The sequence below is a fragment of the Saccoglossus kowalevskii genome, chromosome 15, assembly GCF_978046115.1.
Source record: "Saccoglossus kowalevskii chromosome 15, keSacKowa6.1, whole genome shotgun sequence".
Lineage (NCBI taxonomy): Eukaryota > Metazoa > Hemichordata > Enteropneusta > Harrimaniidae > Saccoglossus > Saccoglossus kowalevskii.
Window position 1 is genome coordinate 22,112,350 of NC_140655.1, and position 26,299 is coordinate 22,138,648.

At 33.8% G+C, this 26,299-nt stretch overlaps 1 protein-coding gene across 1 annotated transcript; it reads right to left on the reverse strand.

Annotated features, from left to right (window-relative positions):
• Positions 1–1,264: 1,264 nt before the first annotated feature.
• LOC100368141 (methylenetetrahydrofolate reductase (NADPH)) lies at positions 1,265–25,471 on the reverse strand. The gene is made up of 11 exons (XM_002737292.4): positions 25,441–25,471; positions 21,683–21,973; positions 20,122–20,360; positions 19,454–19,567; positions 15,843–16,036; positions 14,928–15,082; positions 14,013–14,424; positions 12,441–12,728; positions 10,476–10,598; positions 6,425–6,658; positions 1,265–4,895 (listed from the first exon to the last, which is right to left on the reverse strand). Exons 2-11 carry the CDS (start codon positions 21,913–21,915, stop codon positions 4,818–4,820), a joined length of 2,070 nt encoding a protein of 689 aa, XP_002737338.1. The 5' UTR covers positions 21,916–21,973; positions 25,441–25,471; the 3' UTR covers positions 1,265–4,817.
• Positions 25,472–26,299: the final 828 nt, after the last annotated feature.

The following is a 26,299-nucleotide window of genomic DNA, read 5'->3' on the forward strand; positions in this document are numbered from 1 at the left end:
TTGCATAATTTGTGAAATGACTGAGAAGTGCATGGTTTTCGAAGTCTTGGGGTATATAGATTTCTTCTATGATAGTTTTCTATATATACACGTTATCTTTAGAGCTTGCTTGAGGTTAATCCTGAGTTTCTACTCAAGGAGAGGGCTTCTATTAAGATACTGAACGAGCTGAAAAAATGTTTTATACATTCAAGTCTGTGGATAGAAAAGGTTTTTATGTTAAGGTTTTATGACTAAATTTGTTGCGTATGTCCGTTGTTTCCTCACTGCACTGCAAAATTTGTGTTTGGAAACTGATTTCCATATTTATGAGCAAATGACCAATCAGCATTTGTCTTAGAATGCGGAAATGGATTGTCGGTCTCTACAAGTCGTGGTTCTCTGTAATGGAAGGAGGCCAGCCAATTGTTGATTATGCAAGCAGCCCATTACCAACAATGTAGGTGCATTTTCATTGTGGCTTTCTTGTAACTCTAAAATCTCAAGAAATATGTTGGTTTTTGATGAAACTTGATGCACAGATGCTTTAGGCTAATGCGCAGATTTGATTAGGTTTTGGTTTAAATCTGTGCCTAATAATTACTTAATTTACATGACAATTAGCTGATTTTTAGCAATTTCATGACTGTACCACTGATATCTGAAGAACCACTCATTGGATTTTAATAGATGTGCAGACCTAATTAGTTTTGGGTAGAAATCCCAAGCATATTAATTGCCTAATTTGCATAATGATTTGTCAATTTTTCTACTGATGGTAGATAGTACATAGATGCCCTGAGATAATGCTCAAACATGATTAGTTTAGGATTGAAATCAATGTGATACAAGTACTGTAGCCGATAGGGACATGCAACTGATGCTATAATTGTTAAACCATAGCTACTTGGAAACCCCCAAGATCATTGCTTGCAGTTGTATTTTTAATATGAGCATGCCTCCAGCACATGGGAGTTCTTTCAAAGATTGGTTGTTTATGCATGTACTTGGGTTAAGATGTCGATTTTGTGACTATACAAAAGTTGTTGTAAAATATCCGAATAAATCTTATTTGCAGTTGCCTCAAATGTGTGGGGGTAATTGATGAAACACTGGACTTTCCCAGGGTAGTTCCCCTTTGAACCTTGTTTACGCCAGCTGTAATGTTGTATAGGTTTCAGGTGACAGACCTTTTGAATAGTGCACTTTTGTAGTAATTCATCAAAATCTGGGCCAGTACCACCAGATGTGTGAATTCTACAATAAAAATACCAAGGCATGCCACTAGTTTCCACAATTTTATTTGCTGTTACAGTTATATGCCTTCACCAAATGATAAAGACCAAAACACAGTTATAAATGCTATATACAAATCTGTTACCATTCAAGTTATTATTTTTGTTGCTTGTCTGAATCAAATAACTTTGTAAATAATTAAATTACATATATCAATGTTTGAAGTAACTACTATTTTCATTAAATTCAATTCTCAAGTCAAATCAATTATTTAGCAGGCTGCTGTAGGATGAAAACTTATTCTGAAAATCAGTTCATACCATTTATTTAAAGTTGTACATGTTTACTTGAAACTGACAAATCAAGAAGAGAAACTTGCCTTTACCACTTTTCTTCAAAGGTGAAAACATGTTTTTCAAACACCAATATTTTAAACTTGGCAAGATATACAGCGGGAAGTTAAAATTATACCATTACTGGTCCAGTGGGTAAAAATCAAATGGTCACAAGAACCACATAAAAAATTGAAACAAAAAATTGACAAAATAATCTTAATATTTTATGAATTTGATCCCAACTTGATAAATTCTCAATGATAGATGCCTCCAAGTACCAGGTTTTTGAGAGATCGTGATGATCCAATATTAATGCCAAAGTAGTCTAGAAGGGACCATTTTTATTAGGCCTGAAGAACAAGTTTTTATGGTCAGTATGCGCACCATCAAGAAAAGTTTTGGCAGATTTTTTTTTTAACTCATTTTATTTTGATGCAAATCGCCCTGTTGATGAAACAGGAAATTTGTGCCTCGTCAAATATTTAAAGGCAAAAAAGTGCCTTACCATTTAATTTTTGGAAAACAATTTGACCAGAAACGTTTTTGCAAGGCATTATTTCAAGTAGTTTAGTCATTTACAAATGTGAGGTGGTTTAATTTTTTTTAATTTAATCAGAATCGCAGACTGAAAATATTGGTGCAACCTGAATTGGGATGGTCAAGTAATAATTAGCCGTCCTGTGCCATGCCATTAAGACGTCAAATAGACATTTCTGGAAGTCCCCGCGCAACACTTTAGTAAAACATTCTACATTTTTGTTTATAATTTTATGCATATAAAAATGAAATTTATACAATATAATAATTACATTTAATATCTTAATTTAAGACAAATAGTGAAATCTGTTCAAAAAGCGACAACAAATTTGTTGCAATCACAGTATGGTATTTCTAAGTTTTAACTATCTATAAATTTACCAAAACAGCAGCTGAAACTTAAATAGCACCACGCAAAAGTCAGAAATAGCATACATATGTATATACTTAAACAAGGGCTATAGGTATGTCGGTCACTGAAATTAATTTATCTAGCTTGGTAGTATGACCAACATGGAATTGTGCATTATATTAATACAGCATGCACATTCAAATTTGTTTCTGTGATGCTATGAAAATTTACAAGTTTGTATTATGGTAGAAGCCTACTAATCTGAAATTTTTTATGAAACTCAAGACTGTTCATTGTGTGCAATCATGAGCTATTGTCCCATGGCACAATGAAATACATGTAGCAGCATTTTGTGTGTTCAAGTTACACTTTTTTTGAGAAACCAATGGCATTTTTTTTAAACTTATCAAAACCCAGACTTTAAAAATTCCACATCCTTAACAATTATAGAGTATGGAAACCTATAGTAAAGGCAACTATCCACTACAATTCAACCATTGTTTTCTCAAAAAAAGAGGCTGGTGACAGATTCTGGACATTCTCATTTATGAGTAGGCTTCTACCTTAATGTGCAGCCTTAGACTTTGCCAGCTTAGTTAGCATTAGACCTGCGAGATCTATTTAAAAAAAAAACCTGCTTGCAGGGCTTGAGCAACAGTCAAGAGGCATTTTTTAAGACTTGTATTGGAATTGCAGAAAATATATGGGGCCTATTAAGCCTCCATGAAGCTCAAGCCCTGTGCATGTAAATACAATGTATTCAATGGAATCTGACAATTGTACTTTTCAATGTAGTATTTCCTGTGACAACAAATTTTCATCACCAATAGTTATCTGATTTATGAAATGCTTGTAGAAATACAAATTAAAATACTTCCCAAATGTTCAAAAATAATCAGCTATTTATCTAATCCATTTTACAATGAGAAAGCGCATATGTACACTATACGAGCATGCACACAGAGAAAGAATTGCATTAAACAAACTATACACAAAAAGTCTGGTAAAAAAAAACAAATAAAAATAATGGTACGAAGAGCAGCATGCTTAAATACTCCAAAATAAGACTTTATGCAAATATTTCCAAATTATTATATATTTATACTTGCACTACAAGAATCCACAACTTTGTAAAATGAACGCGACTACCTTTTTTGACAAATTTTGTAACAGCTGATTATATGCTTAAAAATTCCAAATAGTACTATGTCGTGCCCATCAATGTAATTTTAATTTCATAATGAAACAAGAGTGTTAAATGTATAATTTTACATCAGAAAAATACAACCAAAAGATTTTTGTTTTACATTTGCATAAATTGCCTTGAATTTTCCCCCGAATACCTCAATTAATCTGGAACTTTTTTTTTCAAAATGGCTGTCTATGCTGTCATGAAAAAATTCAAATTATATTTGTTTGGATATTAAACTGATCATAAAGTGACACCTGACCAATTCCACGTGCTTGGACATCAATGTGAAAATATAATACTCATAAATCTAATTATGTGAAAAGTAGACATTTACCAAAAAAAAAAAGTAAACGTGTAAATAACTTGTGCGAAAATACATTCAGGTCAAAGCATACAAACTAGACAGAATTGGTTAGATGAAAGATCCTGTAAACAAAAAAAGCTGCTCTCCGATTGGTCAGAATGTCAGCTGAACAACCTGTTAAAAGTACATTTTTGTACAAGGGGATGGGGTGAATTTGAGTTGATGATTCAGAATGCTCCAAAATTTATATAATCTTATTCATAATTTTTCAGTTTACAGAGCTCTTTTTATTACAAGTCTACAGGGACTAGATTATGACTGTTTTTGGCTTGCAGTAACAAGCTGCCTGATTTTTGAAAGCGTTCCGTTGTCCTACAAGAAAATAAACACAACCAAGACAAAATGCAACTTATCCTGAAGAAATTATTTTGGTTCTTGCAGTTGGAAAAAAATGACTTATCCAATTGTTGGCACAGTCCATTCCCCCCACAAAAATAATGTATACCTCAGATACCAACACCATCAATCTGACGGGAAGTTTTCAAGAAAAGCTTAAAGTGTAATTGTTGACCAGCAGAAAACTTACAGACTGGTGGATAGACTATCACCTATATGAACAGCGTGCTCAGTTATCTTTGATGCAGCAGAGCTGAAAAGGTAGGCATGGGAACTACAAAATCAACATTCCAATGAGTTCAAGAATGATTGCTGGTGGAGTCTGTTTACTTCCGAGTTTTGTGGCCAGCCAACATGCTGTATAAGGTTTGACAACATTTTCATTGGCGAGTGAAAATGCAAAGACCATCACTACTTGTATTCAACCAATTTTCATTGGCAAAAAGATGATCTAGGATGCAGAATTCTTCAATTTCAAAATCTTCTTTAAAGCTCAATAGCATTCACCCTAACTTTATCACCATTTATTGGCATCTCCAATTTCATTTCTGAGTCTTCCAACAACTATCAAAATAAACATAAATACTGCATTAGATTTTCTATAATGATCTAAATATTGTACATTTTTTTTGCACAACTTTTCATCTACCAATTCTAAATAAAAACATTCACTGATCATTGGTATTACAAGTTAAAAGTAAAAGATATTGTAAGGTGAGATTATGTCCACCAATTTCTAGACATAGCGTTTAATCCTAATCTTGTTAGCTCCATGTATTTTTACATTGAATTGACCACATAATGGTTAAAGTATCTAATGTGCGAATAGTTTTTATATCATATTTTCTCTAATAGAAATGCATCTCTCCTGCAAGAGTACAGTTGAATGTGTTTGTGTGATTTGATTTCTGCACAAGGGATGGGTGTCATGACCATTATATTGATGATGCCAGAGCTGAAGCTGACAATAATTAACTCATTGCACGAACGATCATGTTATTTATTTTCATATCTAACACACATTTCAATTCATAAATACAATTGAAGTATGAAATAATTTATTTCCTGGGATAAGTGCAACATTTTTCAGATGAATGTTAAAACTGCAAAATACACAGTAAATGCAACTTTTAGAAGTTTGAATTATAAGTATCATTTATCAAATATAAAGTGTATAATGCGCCTTCACTGTTAATGTGTTATGAGAATCTGCCTGGTTTTTAGTGGTGGCGTTGCTATACGCATTTGCTTCATAGAAAAAATCCTAAACCTCAAACAGCACATCCTAAAGCGAGGGAGTTGTCAACTGTGCATGCGTCAGATGGCCATAGCGTGTTAATGTTTACAAACAAGCATCTACCCATGAGCCTTTGCATTGTTAACGTCTGTCATCACTTGAGACTCAATTCCCTCGCGTGCGCAGGTGACGACCCTCCCGCTTTAATATTTTGTCCATTCGCTATCTAGTTCAGATAGCAAAAGTTTTTTCAAAGCACTACTAATGGAGCAAATACAGTAAACGCACAACTTAATTTCCAAGTTATCTATAGGCTGGCTTTGCCATTTCATAGAAACTTATTCATTTTTTTCATCATTGTCATCAATAAATCCAACTTATTCTTTGTGGTATTTGCATATGTTAATGATACAAGACATTCATGCAGAATGCACAATTTATATGTAATAATCAAATTACATATACCAATGTTTTGAAAGATAGTTTAACTTTTTTATCACCAGACTTCCTTGCCCAAATTTTTCAATATTTTTGGAAGTGAACTCTAATTTTGGAGCCAACAGACAAAATTTGAGTCAATTTTCAGTTTTTACTCAAACTATTTGTCCCAATCTTCAGAAGGAAAGTGCAGACTATTAACAGGACTATTGTGAATTTTTCATGAAAAAAAGAAACTGGTGGTGAAAAAGGTTAAAGCGTGGTGGTCGTTGTGCAGCGCGTGTTGAAATTTCATGTAAATAAACAATGTATTTTACATGCGTTGTATATGCCGCTATGAGTCCCATATCGAACAGGACGCGACACGACGACTGCCGCCTTTTGAAGTTAGCTGAATGTTGCATTTGCATCATTTTACCTTCAGTTTCTTGACATGAATTTCATGAGTTTGATCCTCAGATGCAACTCTCTTCATTTTTCTCTCTAGCATTTTATCAATAACTTCCCACAGTATGTTTTCCTCAGGGAAATTGTTATCCACAAGATTAACAAGATAATAATTATCATGAATTGAATCAATGATCTGTCTGGATTCGGAATCATCTGCATATAGATTCCCCCAATGTTCTTTCCAGATTCCGAAGGCCTCATCCTATGAAATAACCAAAGGGAAGACAAGGCAGAAAAGCAAAATGTTAATAATTAAATCAAATCCATATTTTATAACAATGAATAAGATACATCTCACACAATACAAGCTAAACATATCCGATCCTCAACATTTTACGCCGAAATAAGTCCTGGCCCAACCTCAATAAAAAATCAATTCGAAGAAAAAGACTGAAATTAAATAGCAATCTACAGTAACGCGCAAAAACAGTTTTAACCAATTATTATATGTGGCAACTTGTAATTATTGGGAAAACAGAAAGCTAAGTAACAGCGCTAGCCAAAGAATAATGAATGTGGTTTATAATGTACATTTGTATAAGAACAAACCAAATCATATCAACTTATCAACAAAATAAAAGCTTTTGGTTGTATTTTGATAGCCAGATACTTGATTATTTGCAACATCAAGGAAAATAAGTTTATGAAGCCAACAGTATATGTCTATGTAAGGCATATGGGATTCGAACCCACCGCCTGCAGTATACTGCACGCTCTTGCCAGCTGAGCTAATGCCTTAGAAAACGCAACTGATTGGCAGAAAACAAAAAAACAGTCATGATTAAGCACAAAATGTACAATATGTCATGTTTTCTCTATTAGAAGCCTTTACACAACTAAACTGCTTGTTCTTTAGACAAACAAAGTACTGTAAAACCATTTATATTCACTGGCATTTAATTTCACTATTAATACTTTGAGCAATTCATTAACTTGGCAGTTCAACAAGTCCTAATGTTTTTATATGTTCGTGTGGATTTAATTTGGAGAATTTTACTTATCTGCAAAAAATAGCGAAATTAAAAACCAGTGAATAATTGATGTGTTTACAGTACATGTAGCAAGGCATATACCCTAATAAAGACTTTTGAAGCTTAAAAACCCATGTAAGGGGAAAGTTTCCCATCAAGTCAAACTTTCATTTGTTACTAATATTAACATATTTAATGGCACTATGATAATTAGGGTCACCCGACATGGGCCTTTAAGATTAAAGACCTTTAAAATTAAAGTGCCTTGAATTCCTGGAACAAGATTTCTGCCCAATACTGTGTACATGATTCTAATAGAGAAATTCATGGTGTGGAATTGAGATTACGGTATCATTTGTTGACTAAATTAAGTTCGACTTGGTTTGTTTTAAACAGTAAAAGTACTATATTTGATGACATTAACTAATCAGTATAGTTTGATACTTAATAAGCAAGTAAAAATAATCCAAATGTCATTTTCATATAAGTAAATATTTCTGATATATTCATTCATTAATCAACCACTATATAAAACTGATACATATTAACAAAATGTACTTTTACTATTATAAAAAATTGCTAAACAAATCACGTTTCACCAGTTCATAAAAGACATAATAAATTTTCAATATGTTAGCCAAACAAATTTGTGAATAATGATCATAGTACTAGTGGAAAGAAATCCTAACTCGATGAGGCTTAAAATGTAGGTTGACTGATACCACAGATATGTCCAGTACAATTCTAATTGTAAAAGAGTACCATGTTATGTTTTAACCAAATGCTAAAAATACACAGATCATAAGGTTTAAATTTGGTTATTCTCCCAATTCAGAAAATGCACCAAATGGATTATGTTACTTCCCTGAATTCACATATCAAATATTGAACAATCATTCAGTTTTAAATATTAGTTCTCCAAATTCAAAATATGCACCAAATGGAATATGTTACTTCCCTGAATTCACATATCAAAATATTGAACAATCATCCATTTTTACATATTAGTGGTGATCCCAAATAATCTCTACTGAAACCCACATACATGTAATATACTATTGGTAGAATTGGTAAAGTTTAACTGATTACCCGTCCGGCAGCACGTCTTCATGCCGTAGTTCTTAATAACTGACCTAAAATGGTATGCTAGTGAAGAGTGAGCTGTCAAAGCCAAAAAAAGTTGAGAAGACAACAATCTAAGTTGTTTTAATTACACATAAATTATTTTCATTTGATGCGAAAAAATCAATTTTTTATTATCAGTATTTCAAAGTATCCGGCAGCACACAATTATCTGTATATAAAGCAAATAATTTACATGTAATTTACATGCATTGCATGACTGCGACACTGAAATCCTTCAAAATATCCAAATTGTGCGAAAATCAAACTATAAAACAAGTTTCTCTACAAATATCCGGAGGGTAAATGTTTGTGTTTCAAGCTCACACTCCACTTAACATTACCTATAACTATTCATCGTGTTCCATTCATCACAGAGTCACCGTCCGAGTGGCTATAAGTGTTTATTTCAAAAAGATTTATGCATAGAAACTGTTAAGACTAAACTAAACACAACAACTTGTAACCTTTAAGCAAATTAATCAAAGCATGAGAAATGCATTTTTCATTTGGCAGTTCAGTTCATGCGATCCTGGAAATCTCTGCTCCTCTAGAGAAGGGAAATCCTCAATGAAATAACAATTTTGGTTGTTTTAATTTGTGTAATGACAATGAATTTTGTTTTAATACATATATAGTGACACTTGTTTGCAAAATGAGGGTTCAGTTTTTTGAAATTTTTCTAATATTGACAAGGCTAATATACATAATTAACTTGTTTTTTAGGAAAATAAGGATCATAATACTGTACAACCAATTTTCAAATACACTTGCTTGTTTTCAGATCACTAATAATTTCATAGCCAAATTTAACAAATGTTTGCATGAAATAAACATGCATTGTAAACATAATTGTCACTGTGTGATAACAACTACATAAAGCAGATGTTTGCACATCAAATAGCAATTACATCACTAATATGTTCCAAATATTGTAAAAAGTACAATATTGAATCCAATATCTTAGAAGACGTGGAACTGGATATGCTGCTTCATAACATTTTAAATATTTGCAAAAAGGTTACAAAGCTGACATTAAATATAACATTGCAATATAGATCTGGCAAGTCACTTTTCTGTATTAGATGAGGTATTATGATATTTCTTTCAATTTTTAATATTCAACAATAAAACAAATCAAAAACAAATATTGAAGCAAAATGATTCAATTGTTTTTGTTTGTTAACCCAAAGATTATGTCTATACCTCTTCTAATAAATTAAACATTTTCATCCTTGGACTATACAAGTGATATAACTCATCTGTAGGAAACAGCTAGTTATACCACTGAATAGCAGGGATGAGTTTAAATCAAGAAATATCAAACAAGTTTACAGAGACTAAATAATGATTTATTTGAAATAATATTTGAGAATGCATCAATGAACCATTAAATGGAGATTAAATTCCATGCTCTGCTCTTTACTAATCCAAAATTTAAAATTATTTTTAGGACTGAGCGGTATAGAAACTGAAATATCAAATAATATCATGCACATACTGCCTACTGGAAGATATCTTGAACAAAATTTTGTTTTAAAAATTTATTTTTATTTTATTGGATACATTAAAACATTCTCACATGTATGAATACAACTGCTTCATTAAACAGTTTGAGTTACTGTGTACTAAAAATCTTAATTTTCATGTTAATAATTTAAATTACTTATTTAAAATCAATATTAATTTAGGGAGAACCGGAAATACATTGAATATATTATGGGAGAGTTATTTAGACTTGATTCGAACAAAACTAGTATAAAAATAAGACTGTTGAAAACAAAATTACAATTCTATCTAATAAATATTGCAATTTAGGAATATTTTTATAATCAGTGTCCAGATACAATACCAGTTATTTAGTCTCTGCATTATTTTAATAATATTTGTGATGAAAGGATACGTAGTTTCCAGTTTTGAACTTACCTTCCAGTACCAGAAGCTGATAGGATCAACAACAGTTGGTTGTACAATTTCACGACCTGGGAAAACACCCCAGGTAACAGCGATAGGTTTCAGTTTATCTGAATTTGTTGCATCATCAACACCCTAAAGTCGAGAAAAAATAAAACAAGGTTTAAATACATTTTATTTACTATACAAACCCACTTAAAGGGGAACCGATACTATAAATAGGGGGCAAGATGGCCATTAGTATGCTAATCCAAGCAGCTCACATCGTGGCGGAAGCTCTGGGAAATGTGCCATTTACGATGTTTAGAGATCAAGCTGTGATTCCGAATACATTTCTACGGGGACATGAATATGTACGCTAGCGATTACACTCATCTGGTTGGGCTTTTGATGTATAAATGTTGTTGTTTTTGGTCGAAAATCCCGAGTTTAAAACGGCGGCTAATGTATGCAAAATGCCTGTCAATCACAGTTTGAGTAAGCAAGCATAATACGCATTCATTTACTTAGTGGACAGAGGCAGAGGTGGATCAGTAGGGGGGTTAACCTGTTTTTGATTGTGCGAATGGGGGGGGGGGGGGGGTCACCCTGTTTATGATATCATGTTTTCCAGAATTCACACACGCGCTCATGCATATATTTTTAAAAATGTTATTTCAGAACAAACTATAAAAAAGTTAATCGTACAAATGTGTTCTTAATAATAACGATTACCTATATTGCCTATAAATTTGTTGATGCAAAAAATGTTATAGGTTAAATATTTTTAGGTTAAAGTTGCCAAAAACAGATTATGCAATGCGGCTAGAACCCCAATTATACAGTTAAGTTTTAAACACATCCCAAGTCCATGTGCTGCTGATATCAGATTATTTTATGGAAAGTCTGAAGTCACCATTGCACAAGATATTTACTGGATTTATCCAATTATAACAGGAGACGGAAAGACAACACAGCAATTAGTACAAAGAGCAGTGACAGTTTTTGTTCAGCAAATCAAAAAAGTTAAATTTGTGAAAATGCTGATATATAAATTAAAATAAATGATGAAAAAATAAATAGTTTTTTGTTTTTTTAACTTTTAAATATGCATATTTTGCTCTGTAAAATACCAAAATCCAACACAAATTTAGGCAAAAATCAAAGTTTCCTTTGTTATCATAAGCACAGACTGTGCTTCGGGTGTAAAGCTTTCCTGGTCAACAAGATATGAAAGATATTTTAAATCAAACTTAGTTTTCAAAGAGTTCAAACCGCCTAGATTCAAATCCTCTTTTTCTATCTTATAAGGGCGTTTATCGAGTTAGTACTCCACAGCTTGGCTTTTATTTACTATCTTTAGCAGAATAGATTTCCCTCCTTTCTGCAGCCTTTTCTGTAGTCATTATTTGGCTTTATGTTTCCCCTCCCCTCCCCTCCTAAGGACTATTAAATGCAAACGCTAAAAATTATGTCAAAATTATGGCAAACCATGATATTTTCAATACACATAATACATTTTGTAATCATGTCAGAGCCAAAACTGTTAATGTTTCTTTTCTTTTTCTTTTCTTTTTTTTTTGGGGGGGGGGGGGTCTAGCACGTTTTAAGTTTTAAAATATAATGTGGGGGGGGGGGTCACCCACTTTTTTTTATTTGATAGGGGGTGGGTCATTTGAGATTTACAGCTGGCAAAATGGAATGGAAAATGTCTGTCCAAACGCGGGGGTTTATTTGGGTTCTGTCCGTTTGCCTGTCTGCCTAGAGAGTATGGAAAATGTGTATTATATGTAGCATGTGAATGATAGCTCAGGGCATGTCTGAGAACACTCTTGTGGATGATCTAAAGAAGGACACATAGAAAGAAAACTAGAAATTTCCATTCATAGACTTCAATCAAACACAGAATTAACACAAAGTTTACTGCAGGAAGGTTTCATGAAAAACTTAATGCAAAGTAGACATTACTGAGAATTGACACGACAATTGAACACTTACTGATGCATTTATAATGTGATAGTTGACTCTTGGAAGATAATCAGGCAAGATTTCCAACAAGGCTTTCACATTTTCCCTTGATGTAAAAAACTCAATATAAGCTTTCTGGAAGACATAACCACCAGGATCACCCCAACCGACCACAGGATCAGTGGATGGTTTAGCACATACACTAGGCTGAGAATTGATTGTCAGAACTCCTTTTTCATTTATTCTGATTAGTCTTTCTTTCAAGTATGATGTTTCCGGTGCAAGATCTTCTTCCTCGTTGAAAGGAAGATAGTTCACCTGAAATTAAAAAAATATTAAACATTATTGTGGAAATCAGCGACATTAGATATCATTATATTTAATTTTGACAGTTGTGTGAAATAACAAGTCATTGTCAATGACACGTCCCCGTTCCGTTCATATTTGAGTGACATATACATTCAAAGCAGATCATGACCGAAATGCACCTGCATATGTACAACACATTGTGCTAAATCTGAACAAAATCCATCCATGCATGACTGAGATCCGGTTCTGGAATTGTGAAAATACGCGATTTTGATGCATTTTCGGCCTTAAAATGGCCATCATTCCGCTATTGTTAAGCAGATCATGAAACAAATGCACATATCTATTTGTGAAATGATGTACCATGTGTGTGTGTGAAGTTTGAACTTGATCAATCCAGACATTTCTTGGATACGGATCCAGAACTGAATTCTTTAACAAAATGGCCGCCAGTCGGCCATTTCGAACTTGATCCGAAAAAAAAAAAGACGTGCATCAAGGTCCTATTATGTTTAATGTATGTACCAAATTTGAATGAAGTCCGTCCATGCATAACTGAGATCCGGGTCCGGAATGGTGAAAATGTGCGATTTCAATGCATTTTCGGCCTTAAAGCGGTCGCCATTTGGCTATCGTTAATGAGATCATGAAACAAATGCACATACATATTTGTGACATGATGTACCTTGTGTGTGTGAAGTTTGAACTCGATCAATCCAAGCATGTCTCAGATACGGATCCAGAACTGAATTCTTTAAAACAAAATGGCCGCCAGTCGGCCATTTCGAACCCGATCCAAAAAAAAAAATGACGTGCATCAAGGTCCTATTATGTTTAATGTATGTACCAAATTTGAACAAAATCCGTCCATGCATAACTGAGATCCGGGTCCGGAATGGTGAAAATGTGCGATTTTGATGCATTTTCGGCCTTAAAATGGCCGCTATTCGGCTATCGTTAATCGGATCATGAAAAAAATGCATGTGCATAAGTCCCATATAATGTGTGATGTATGAGTGAAGTTTGAACTTAATCGGTCCATGCATGTTCGAGATACAGGTGATCACGGACGCACGGACGGACGGATGGACGGACGGACGGACGGACGCACACAGGGCAAAACATAAGTCCCCGTTTTCGGACTGCGTCCGAACGGGGACTAAAAATGATCAAAAGCTATAGCCAATCAGAAAAATATATCCATTTGGTACAAAATTAACAAAGAAATTATAGAAAAGTACGTTGAATTGAAGTATTCGCACCAAATTTGGGCATTAAAACGGTAAATCTTACCTTGTGACCATTACTGTTTGGTTTTCCAGATAAATAACACGAGAACACATGCCAAACATCTTCCTCAGATGAAAGTTCCTCACCCCACATTCTTAACAAGTCATTTTTCTGGGTTTTAGGTTTCAGACAGAACTGATAATAATCCCGTAATTCTCCAAAAGCGGGAGATGCAGAGTCTCCCCATCGACCGTTTGGAAATTCATCCCAATCTTGGGTCCTATAAACATAACTCTTTGGTCGTATTGACCAAAAGATCGGTCTAACGTCCTCACTTTTACGTAAATGATTTGCAGTAGTTTTCCATGGCAATGTCCTGCTAGGCTCCTCACACCAAAGTCCAAGACTTTTCAGAATTTCAATACTGGCAACCTCACGGTTTAATGTATAGATATGAATTCCATACACTTCCCCACTGAAAATCATTATGAAAAGAATAGTGCAATTCATCAGAAGCAAACAATTTTATTGCATTTGATACACAGGAAAACTTTCCATTTTGGATACAATTACGATAAAAATTGATGAGCACATGAAAAGTTACATACTGTGGAATACTTTATTTTCGCTGGAATTAATTTTCGCTGAAAAGGCTTTTAGGGCGTTTTGTATGGAATTTATTTTCACTGATTTTTGATTAGTTTAATGTGAAACATAGGAAAAAAAAGTATATTCGCTGGATTTTATTTTCACTGAATCATCCCTTCAAGCGAAAATAGCGAAAATAAATTCCAAGCGAAAATAAAGTATTCTACAGTATTGTCATTGAATGCTTTTTACAGAATTGTACTCGCATTTGAAAAAAGATACCATATAAACAAATGGATCAATGTACGAATGCACACAATAAACTGAGCTCTCATTCAGGGATACACTACAATTACAGCTATAATATTGCTTAAGATAAAATGCCGTTACCTTTTATAGAGTTCTTGACATATCTTGATAGCATTATGAACTCCAAACTTTCTAATGGCAGCATCGTCATCTTTAATGGGGTCAATTACATCAGTAATATGTTTGGGTACTGTCAATTTGGACAGTTTAACAAGTTGTCGAAGTGAATGATATCCCTATAGAAAGTATAGAGGTTTGTTAAGTTCAAAAGAACTGAATGATATAGTGTGTGTGTGTGTGTGTGTGTGCGTGTGTGGTACCAACGTTGTGACGACTTCAATTTAACTTTACACCGACTTGCGACGACAGGACCTACATTATGATGACCCTCGCTATTTTCATAATTTATATTAATATTTAATTGAATTTTAGTCAAGTTTGCCTAGTTTTGGTTTAGTGAAGGGGGAAGGTATGGTTTAATTTATACTAATATTAACATAATTGTACCATACCTACCCACTTTACTAAACCTAAGCTTCGCAAACATTTCTATGTTATTCAACCTCTATTCCATGTTGAATAGCATTGAATTGAGTTTAATTAAAGGGCGGTGGTCGTCGCGCCGCGTTCTGTTCGATATGGGACTCATAGCATACATTGTTTATTTAGATGAAATTCGAACATGCACTGCGCGACGACCACCGCGCTATAAACTGTGTGTATATGCATAGGCGTAAAAGTAACAGATAGTATTTTTTTTTTAACAAAAGACTTGCCCTCTAGCGACAAAGCCCTTCAATATCAATATCATTTTGTAGTTGTCTATCAATAATGAGTTGCGTTACCGAGAAATTTTACTGTTTACTGTTTTCTTGATGATGAACAACTACATAACCAAACAACAGTCTATATAAATGACTGCTTTCATTCATATACATCATTTTGACATCAGAGAAGTTTTCCATCATGCGAAAGAGCATAACTTGTACGATTTACCTGAATGGGAAATATTCCAGGAATAATAGGCACTACAATACCAATATCTCGACAGTCTTTAACAAACTTGAGAAATGTTTGTGAATCAAAGAATAGCTGAGTGATTATGAAGTCTGCACCTGCATCCACCTTTTCCTTCAAATGTCTGATATCATCCTCGTAACTTTCAGCATCAGGATGTCCTTGTGGGTATCCTTTAAAAAAATTAAGAGAATGTAGTTCGAAATACCTTTTGTAATTTTTGCTATGTGGTATTGTTTGTCAAAGTGAATTTGTAAATTGTTTAGTCTACTAGAACATAAAATACGTTAAGTTTAATTTTCACTGATAGAAATTTCTGCATTTTAATGATTCTATGATATTTATGAAGACAAAATTCACGTCCTAGGACCCCCAGAGAAATTTTCACAGACTCACAAAATTTGTCGGTTGCGAAATTTAAATGGTTTACAATAGTCCTCCAAAGAGGGTTATCGATATAGCCAGAAAATGCCTACTGATATTTGAAATCTATATTGAAATGCAAGATATTTGTTGCTGGGTTGAAGCCACAGACTGGTAGTCTATTTTTTGTGGATCAATTAACTGTAAATTTTCAATCAAAAATTGGCAGGTTTGTAGAAATTTATCCTGTCAAATCAAATTTTGGGTCTGTGTAAATTGTAGAGTGCCTATATAAAATCACAGGCAGAAAAGTGGCTGGCTGCTAAAAGCCCGACTCCAAATGTATTTCTGTTATACAACTGTACTGATAGTACTTGAAATTAATAGTAACTCAAGGTACTCTAACAGTACTTGTGCTGAGGCTAACATTTTCCAAAATAGTAGCCCAGAAATTAGATTACACAAAATTTAAAAATAAACAAGTCATTGTCAATGACACGTCCCCGTTCCGTTCATATTTGAGTGACATATACATTCAAAGCAGCAACAATATGGATGTTGAACTGCATTCAGTAAAACAAAATAGCCACCAGTCAGCCATTTTCAACACAATCCAAAAAAAAATTTAAACTAAATTTGCCCACGCATGACATAGATTCAGTTCCGGTATGGTGAAAATGTGCAATTTTTGTGAATTTTTTACCTTAAAAGGACTGGCCCAAATGCACAGGCATATGTATGATATAATGTATGATGTGTATGTGAAGTTTGAACTTGATCTGTCCAGGCATGTCCGAGATATGGATCGAAAACTAAATTCTTTAAAACAAAATGGCTGCCAGTTGGCCATTTTGAACATGATCCGAAGAAAAATTGGTATGCATCAAGCTTATATTATACTTACTATATGCACTAAATCTGAACAAAATCCATCCATGCATGACTGGGATCCGGTTCCGGAATTGTGAAAATACGTGATTTTGATGCATTTTCATTCAGCTATTGTTAAGCGGATCATGAAACAAATGCACATATCTATTTGTGACATGATGTACCATGTGTGTGTGAAGTTTGAACTCGATCAATCCAGGCATGTCTCAGATACGGATCCAGAACTGAATTCTTTAAAACAAAATGGCCGCCAGTCGGCCATTTCGAACATAATCCAAAAAAAATGACGTGCATAAAGGTCCTAGTATGTTTAATGTATGTACCAAATTTGAACAAAATCCGTTCATGCATATTAAAAACTGAGATCTGGGTCCGGAATGGTGAAAATGTGCGATTTCAATGCATTTTTGGCCTTAAAGCGGCCGCCATTTGGCTATCGTTAATGAGATCATGAAACAAATGCACATACATATTTGTGACATGATGTACCTTATGTGTGTGAAGTTTGAACTCGATCAATCCAGGCATGTCTCAGATACGGATCCAGAACTGAATTCTTTAAAACAAAATGGCCGCCAGTCAGCAATTTCAAGCCCGATCCAAAAAAAAAATGACGTGCATCAAGGTCCTATTATTTTTAATGTATGTACCAAATTTGAACAAAAACCATCCATGCATAACTGAGATCCGGGTCCGGAATGGTGAAAATGTGCGATTTTGATGCATTTTCGGCCTTAAAATGGCCGCTATTCGGCTATCGTTAATCGGATCATGAAAAAAATGTATGTGCATATGTCCCATATAATGTGTGATGTATGAGTGAAGTTTGAACTTAATCGGTCCATGCATGTTCGAGATACAGGTGATCATGGACGCACGGACGCACGGACGCACACAGGGCAAAACATAAGTCCCCGTTTTCGGACTACGTCCGAACGGGGACTAAAAATGTCTATCAAATGATACTCTAAAAGAACAGAGACTGTTAATTGTTCTACATGTATTGGTTATTTCCATGTATTCACAATTGTGCCACATTGTGTCACCTCTCGTAAAATAAATCTACCTATTTTTTTTCATATTTTCAAAAATCTTGATCAAGACCTGTAAGCTGATAGGAAATAATGTCCATGAGATAAAAAAATTAACAAAAAAATAGGGAAAACACGTTTAAATGTTAAAAATTAAAATATTTAGTGGGAATAATTTAAGTACCACAACACTGATGGATTATCCCCGGTACCCAACATTATTATCCAGCTACCAGCTTGCAAGCCTTGTAAATATAGCCATTTGACAGATGTACATGTACACAACACAAGCCAGGAACTACACATCGTGTAACTACACATAGTGTAACTACACATCGTGTAAATCAACTTATCCTGCAAGTCGCCATTGTAGTAACAGAATAATCCTCGCTTGAATTATATTACTGGGAAATACGCAACACTGATGAGCAAAGTGTTGGGTTGCATTGCACTCTAACACAAGGATGATTCACAGCCAACACATTTCTAGAATATGAATTTTGTGAAACTTTCCTAATTAATCCTTGCAATTGGTTCCAAAGACATATTTTTGGGCACCTGAATAATGAATCTAATTAGTTTGCATTTTCCAATCCAAAATGTCTGCCAAATTTTGTGAGGTTTAACATGACAGAGAAAACGCCATAGTCCCTGTTTCCATGCAAGTCCAGGTGATGTTTATTTGTTTTTGTTGTTATTTATTTACTGGAACCTTTTGCTTGGTAAAATATCAAGCTAGTCAGACCAAAAACTCGAACAGGAAAAAATCTGATGACTGATTGCACCGTTTTTAATCGCACCTAACTCGGTGCGGAGAGAAACAAGACTGGCTTGGAAGTTAATATGGCGCCGCCTCATTACCTCGGTCACGTAGTTCGTGACTCGTGATGTAAAGGGAAAATCTTGAGGTCATGGGGCTTCCCCTGACCTAGATTTCTCTCTCCGTCATTGTCTGAATTGCAGATTAATGCCGACAGTTCAAAATAGTCATTTTGGTGTTTGGTAATTGAACGTAGTGAATTTGTCTTGCTTGTGCGCCACTTATCCTTGTGTAACAACAAATCCAAGAACACTGCTCTCTTTCTTTAGGTTTTTACTGCAGCAATCACATCAGCTTTCTTTTTAATGTCTATATTACTTTTCACTTGTATGCGTTATATACTGTTAAAAACAATTCCATGATTAAATCTTCAACAAAGTAAACATAATATGGGTTTGCCAGATTAGTTGTGCATTTTCAGAAGACAAGAACTAATTTACCGGTAATAAACCATGTTGATTGTAACAGAAGAAATATCTATTTACCTGCCACAGCAATGACAAAATAATCACCAAACTCATCTCGGACATGTTTGACTAGATCAGTAGCATAGTTGAAACCATTCTCCAATTTCTGCCACTCATCACCATTTATAGGGTCTGAAAAACATTTAAAAAATATTTATTACATACAACAACAACAACAACAACAAAAATCACTGTGCAAAACAAAATAATCACAATGTTATTTTCTCTCTCAGACAAAGCCAAGGAAAATTAGTACAGTTTCTGTGTTCTAAAATTGACCATTACCTAGCATATTCTATTTTATGTTCATATTTTAAACTGGATTATTACATTCAAAGAAACATTCTGGCTACTATATTAGGTGGTTGAAGCTGATCAAAAAACCAAAATATTGAGAAATTTGAATTGTCTGATTCACAAAGGTATATAAAATTTAAAATTGAATACTCAAAATATTAAGTGTGTACAGAAGGGAGAATTGCTGTTAAGTGGGTTACAATTGAAACTGGGTATTATTTTACACAACAGTCAGTTTACATTCCCAGGTTACACAAGGTTGGTTTAAACAGTCTTCTAGTTTATAGTGTCAGGTTAAGGGTTAAACAGGTTTCCAGTTTACGCTGTGTTGGGTTGGGTTTACACAATATTTTGTTTTAGGTTGGATCTAGATAGAATCCTCTACTTACCTCCACGCAGAGCAAGAATACTTCTGATACCTTGATTCTTTGCTTTGATCAAATATTTTGTAATTTGTTCTTTATTTAAGTTAGCACATGTAATATGCAGCATAGTGTCTAAACCGCAATAGTTGAGAGCAGCACTTGCAATCATCATAGAACTGGTTGGAGAATTGCCAGCAGGATTGCCAGCCGGGTGCCATGTTATATCACAAAACAGGGGCTGACCCAGGGCCATACGATCAAACCTGGAAGATATGAAAACACAACACATGTGCTAACACTAGGGGTTTGGCTATCAGAAACTCAGGGGAGGACCAGGGGCTTCAAATTTTGAGGAGAAAAATCTGTATAAAGATAATTTGAAAAGAACTACTAATTGTGCTGAAATTTGCAGAAACAAATAATTACACAGCAGCATCCTGATATAAAATCTGAAGGAAAACATTTTGCTTTTCTATTTCATAGTTTTTAATGTCTTGAATGCCACCATTCCTCCCACAAAGATTCTGGTAAAACATTTTGCACATTGTTTTGTATTGGTCTCCCATTTCTCAACAAATTTTGGGCAAAATGGATATACTAGTATTGAACTAAAAAAAATCTAAAAAAAAATATGTGGGCTTATATTGTGAAAAATAACAGTTGGTGTTCAATAGAGTTATAATTCCAACCATCTGGTACACTTGTCAATGCGAAACCCTGGATACAAAGGATTTAATCCCAGTCACAAATAGTATTGAATTCATATTACAAAAATAACCCAGTTTGATTGATATTATACATGTATCTACAAGGACATTTACAAAGCTGATCAACATCTTGAAAATACACTTCATGCTATAATGCCAATCATACATAAATAGCAATATTGACAAGCAAATACAAGAATACCATGCCATTTGTAAACAGAGACTGCAGGTTTCAAACGTTAACATACTTGAAGACCACAAAATGGCTTTTAATATTCACTCATTTCAAATATTTGGAAATTGAGCTGACTATCATAAACTAAGCCACAGAATCAAGGCCTATAAAAGTCATCTTTAAAAGGCAGTGATTATTGCCTATAATCAAATTTTGAGCAATTCACCTAGATAGAGGAGCATTCAAGGGACTCATACACAGGTGTTCTTTATATCCAGGACGGATTACCGGGTACTCTTTTTTTTATTGACTGCTAACTCGTACATTTGAAACTAATATTTGCCCAAAATATAACAAGATAGTACTGTTGCACACAAAAAACGATGATTGAATCAAAGTAAAATTGTTTTGTAAACAGAATATTAATTTATATTACGCATTTTTGTCTCTAAAGAAAGACTAATCTGCAAAAAATAATGCTGAATTTGAAAGAGTTGTCACACTAGACCCATGCTCCATACATTGCACATACATTATGCCTTAGAACTGCCTAAAAGTGGTCACTATAGGAAAGTGGTCTTCATACAGAGAGGGTTTCTAACACGGGTTTGACTGTTCAAGACTCGTATTAAACACACAATGCCATGACAACAAAAACTTCAAATATTTCAAAAAGATAGAGTATGTACAGCTATTGAGATACCTTGAAACCAGGTTAACTGCACCATTGGCTGTCCTAGGTGGAAAAAACTCCAACGAAAAAAATTTCTCCTTTGAATTGATTCGTTTCTGTATACGATCAATCAGTCTTGTGTATCCTTTTGAAACTGGACGAGGAATATCAGGAGTGAGTTCTCCACTAACCATACCACTTATACTTCCATGAGAACTGCATCTACCTGGGGTACTTTTCCCATTGAATGAATGCACACTCATCTCTACTACATGCACGCTGTATAAATAAGGACTTATTCAGGTGTTTGTTTTCTTGAATCTGAAAATAAATTAAGGCAAAATATTCATTATATGAAGTTTTACATTTTGAAAACAACTGATGTAGACAAGGACCAGAGACAATTTTTAGGCCTTAAAATTAGATTTCATTATTTCATGAGAGTGATTGTCCCTAAATTATAACATCATTTTACCCACACTGCTTGTAGACCAGAAATACACATACACTGACACCATTTTATTTTGGTTTCTTAAAGCGTTCACTTATATAAATATAAAAAGGATTGGGTTGATTTTGATTACTATAACACTTTTATAGAAAGTGCACATTATCCAGTATCAGTACCTGCGAATGTATAGATTTAGGGCTTCAATGAGTTGAACGACATGCAGGAATTTCAGTTTCAATGAGAAAAATATGACAAAAAAAGCTATAATGCAGTAATAGTTTCATTTAAGGCTACTTGAAAACCTCCAAAATGCAAAAGAAAAAACACAATTGATTGGATAGAACTTGAAAAACGATCACAAATTTAGTGTGACTGACTAAACAGACTAAATCAAAATGTAATTTTCACCTCACTGTGCTGTGCAGATCCTTGTTGAAAATTGAATAAAGTTGAATACAAATCCAACATATCAACATACATTTGTATCAAAACTAAAGGCATACAATCATTTTGGAACACATTTTGGAAAAAATAATGATGGAATAAATTAAACATTTTTTTTGCAGATCACGGACGAGTCATGACTATGATGGTGTTTCCTAACAGAATATTGAGGAACTGGTTTAAATTTCTAAAAGTTGAGAATGTTTTTAAATATTTAAAATCAAAGTCACAAAAATTTTTCAAACAGGTACTCTCTGTATATGTGTCAGAAGATTCCCTCAAAACTGGATTAGTTTTCACAGAAAGCCCACTCACTCTTGTGCAGGACTTCAAATTAACAGTAGCCCAAGGCACACAAACTACCAATTCTTGTCCTAAAAAATTGCAGTTTGTAACCATTATCCTGCACAAAGTAAGCAATGTGGCATTTAAGATACTACTAAGCTAAGTCTGATGAACTAATTGATATTACAAGACTACATACACTGGTAGCCCACCAGACTTTCAAGAAATTTTGTTTATTGAGAGTCCTGACTGATTATTCCAATATCATGTAGTTCATACATGTAGTGTAATTCAAAAAAAGTTGTTTGAGAATAATTGTATTAGACCAAACAGAAAATAGATCTGTTCCTGATCCAAAGTTTCTTGGAAAAAAATCTTGGTTTTTTTTCTTTTTCACAACATGCATTTCTAATTGTTTAATTTTAACTGCATAGCGCCCTCAAGTGGTCACTATTAATTATAATTCTATTTATTTTCAACAATTCAAAAAATTAAAATGTATAGATAAAATCAAAAATATAGATTGTAGTTATCATAAAATGAATAAATCTGATAGAGCTTGATTTTCTCAACATTAAAAATTATATCAAACATTTTCATTGTAATAAATAGCATCAGTAGTTAGGGAAAGAAACAAAACATGAATACAAATAAAACATGTTTATAAAAAAAAAAATATGTTCATATAATAATAATCCTGTGAAAATATAAAAGTATTTGTGTAATTGTGTTATGAAAAACATTTCATAAAGGCCAGGATGCTTATAGTTATTGACCACTAAAACAGCTGAAATAAACTTTTTTCAGTGTGGGGTGATTTAAAGTGGACATTGACCCCCCCCCCCCCCATGATGTAAATATGCCTGATGAAACACTTGCCTAAAATCAAACACAAAAATATCACATGATGATTACGTGCAACTTGGCACTGATCTACCTGTCAATTTAGATAGGTTAAATTTCAACAAGTCTATTCACTAATTTGCAAAATAAATAATCGCCAAAAAAAGATTTAAAAAAAGTTTTTAAAATAAGAAATTTTTCATTTCTGGCTATAACCATACAACTTAAAAGTGCCTATTGTTATAGAGACAAGTAAACGCCATAAATCAGACCAAAACATTATAAATTTGTGTAGATAAATGTAGATTATTAAAATCAATATTATTAAAAACATTATAGCGTACAAGTGTATGAATTATCAATCAGGGTGAATCAAAGTACTGTACAAACTAAATTTATGAGTCCTACACAGACTTTATATCACACAAAGATTTCTTGGGTTGCATTTTGGTACAATTTTAAAATATGGAATTGTTATCTGAAAGTTTGAATAATATAATTTTTATTTAGGGTGATATGTTTTTATTGGACAAGATTAACCAAAATGTCATGCAACATCCTTCACAATTTTATGTATTTTTCTATAGAACCTGATAATTTTTTTCTAAAAGATGAGAAAAAAATTCTGGGGGATTAATTTTGATAAATGTGACCAAAATTTGGCAATGAAAGGTTTAATGGTGAAAATAAAGCCAGCAAGAAAGAAAAATCATACAGATAGCAACATTTGCCTAAACAATTCTGCACAGCTGCTCTAAACAACCCCCCCCCCCCCCCCACTAATTTTAGAAACACAAACTAATCTGATACAAATTATTTCTGGTTAAGGAAAATTTGAAAACTGTATGCGAGCTGATTTGCAAAATGTAGAGGTGAAGAGAAGAAAAAAAAAATTCCTGTATGAAATGTAAAGAAAGAAAAGGGGGGGGGGGTTTATGAATAACAAATATGTTGTCACAACTTGCAGGAAAATTTTACTCAAAAGCCAAAACAAATTTTAATTTAATCACATTGAGTGCATTTATGATGTTGAAATGCCTACAATGAAGAAAGATTATTAAACACAAAATTAGTTTTGTAGCAAGCATCGAAACTTCAAATGCCCTGATCCACTCATCCCGAAACATTTGAAGTAAATAAACAGTGCGACAATTACGAGTAAATTGTCGAGGGATCTGGTATAAAATTAGGACAAACATAAATTTATACTGCTAGAATATTCTGGTATACTAGTACCTTCTCATGAGTGAAAGCAATATGTAAACACGACCTCGTAACCTGCAGGTTGTCACCCCATGTTTTTTTTTACAATAAGAAGGCAGTACCCTCGGTAGTGTCCACGCAATGAAAGCGTGTATTGAACGAATGGAAGAAAACGTCGGTCCCAAGCCGTGACGATTTTCTACGAAATATCTGCAAAAATCTGCATATGCTCACTAAAAGCCAAACGTAAAATAGTGATCTGTATTGCAACTAGTAAAAGAAAGTGGATATTTTGTATTTTTTGACGGAATTGCATTCAATTTTGTCATTGTTTACATCGGTTGGTTCGCTGCATGTTTTAAGCTTTACTATACAACACTATGCAGTCGACGGGGATCTAGTCAGAAATTCACTGCAGACAACTACAATTCTGGTGCAAACGCGAACATTTTGGGCAACATTACCTACATTGGTCATCCTCCACCGATATATAACAATAAAATGTCGAAAATCCGTCAAGTTGTTTAGAGCCGAGGCAAAAATGACGGAGCTCCATTCTTACCGTAGCTCACTCGACGATGGTCTGAATAAAAAGAGGCCAAACCATTATGAAGCTCGCAATTTATACCCAGCCAATCAGAGGTGAAATGCTAATCCCGGTCTTTAAAATGACGCTGGCCAATCAGAAATCGTTTTTTTTATTCGTAGGTTGAGGGTCTATGAATAACTGCGATTTTAATCAAATCATGCCTATCGCAACCCATGATCATTCACGCAATCTACGCTGTGTATATATGAATCGATAGACTCACGAAATTCAACAAAACGACAAGATGGACGCGGTATTAGCGCCCTCTTACGATCATCATCAATCTTTGTGCTTTCGTTTATGCAAATGAAGTTTAAATTACAAGCAAGCAGAAAAACAACCCCTTTCTCAGGCTCATAACACCCAGTCCCAACAAAACAATATGATATCGTTATCATTCAGATTACCCATAGCAATATACACGCCAATATAATCAGTGGCTGGTACACACTATTGACAATGAACTTAACCTACAGAACCATAATAACTATTTTTATCTTTTTTTCTGCTTTCCACCAGTCTTGTGACCCAGAATGATATATGTAATATCAGCCTTAATACATTGATTTGTATATATTTATACGCCACAGCATGTCGACACGATTGATATCATGATGTCCCCAAAGCTATAATCTAAGTGGAGGAAATTATTTGACAAATAAAGAATGAAATTTAGGGCGAATCCCTACAATCAGATGACACTTAAATTTTTTTGCCTGCGATATATGTGTTTACACCAAAAATAATTCCCAACACCTGTTGGATAAACTTTCCAATATTATTTGTATTTTTTCTTAGATGTATTTTCCCGGCGAGAATCATCTCTCATACC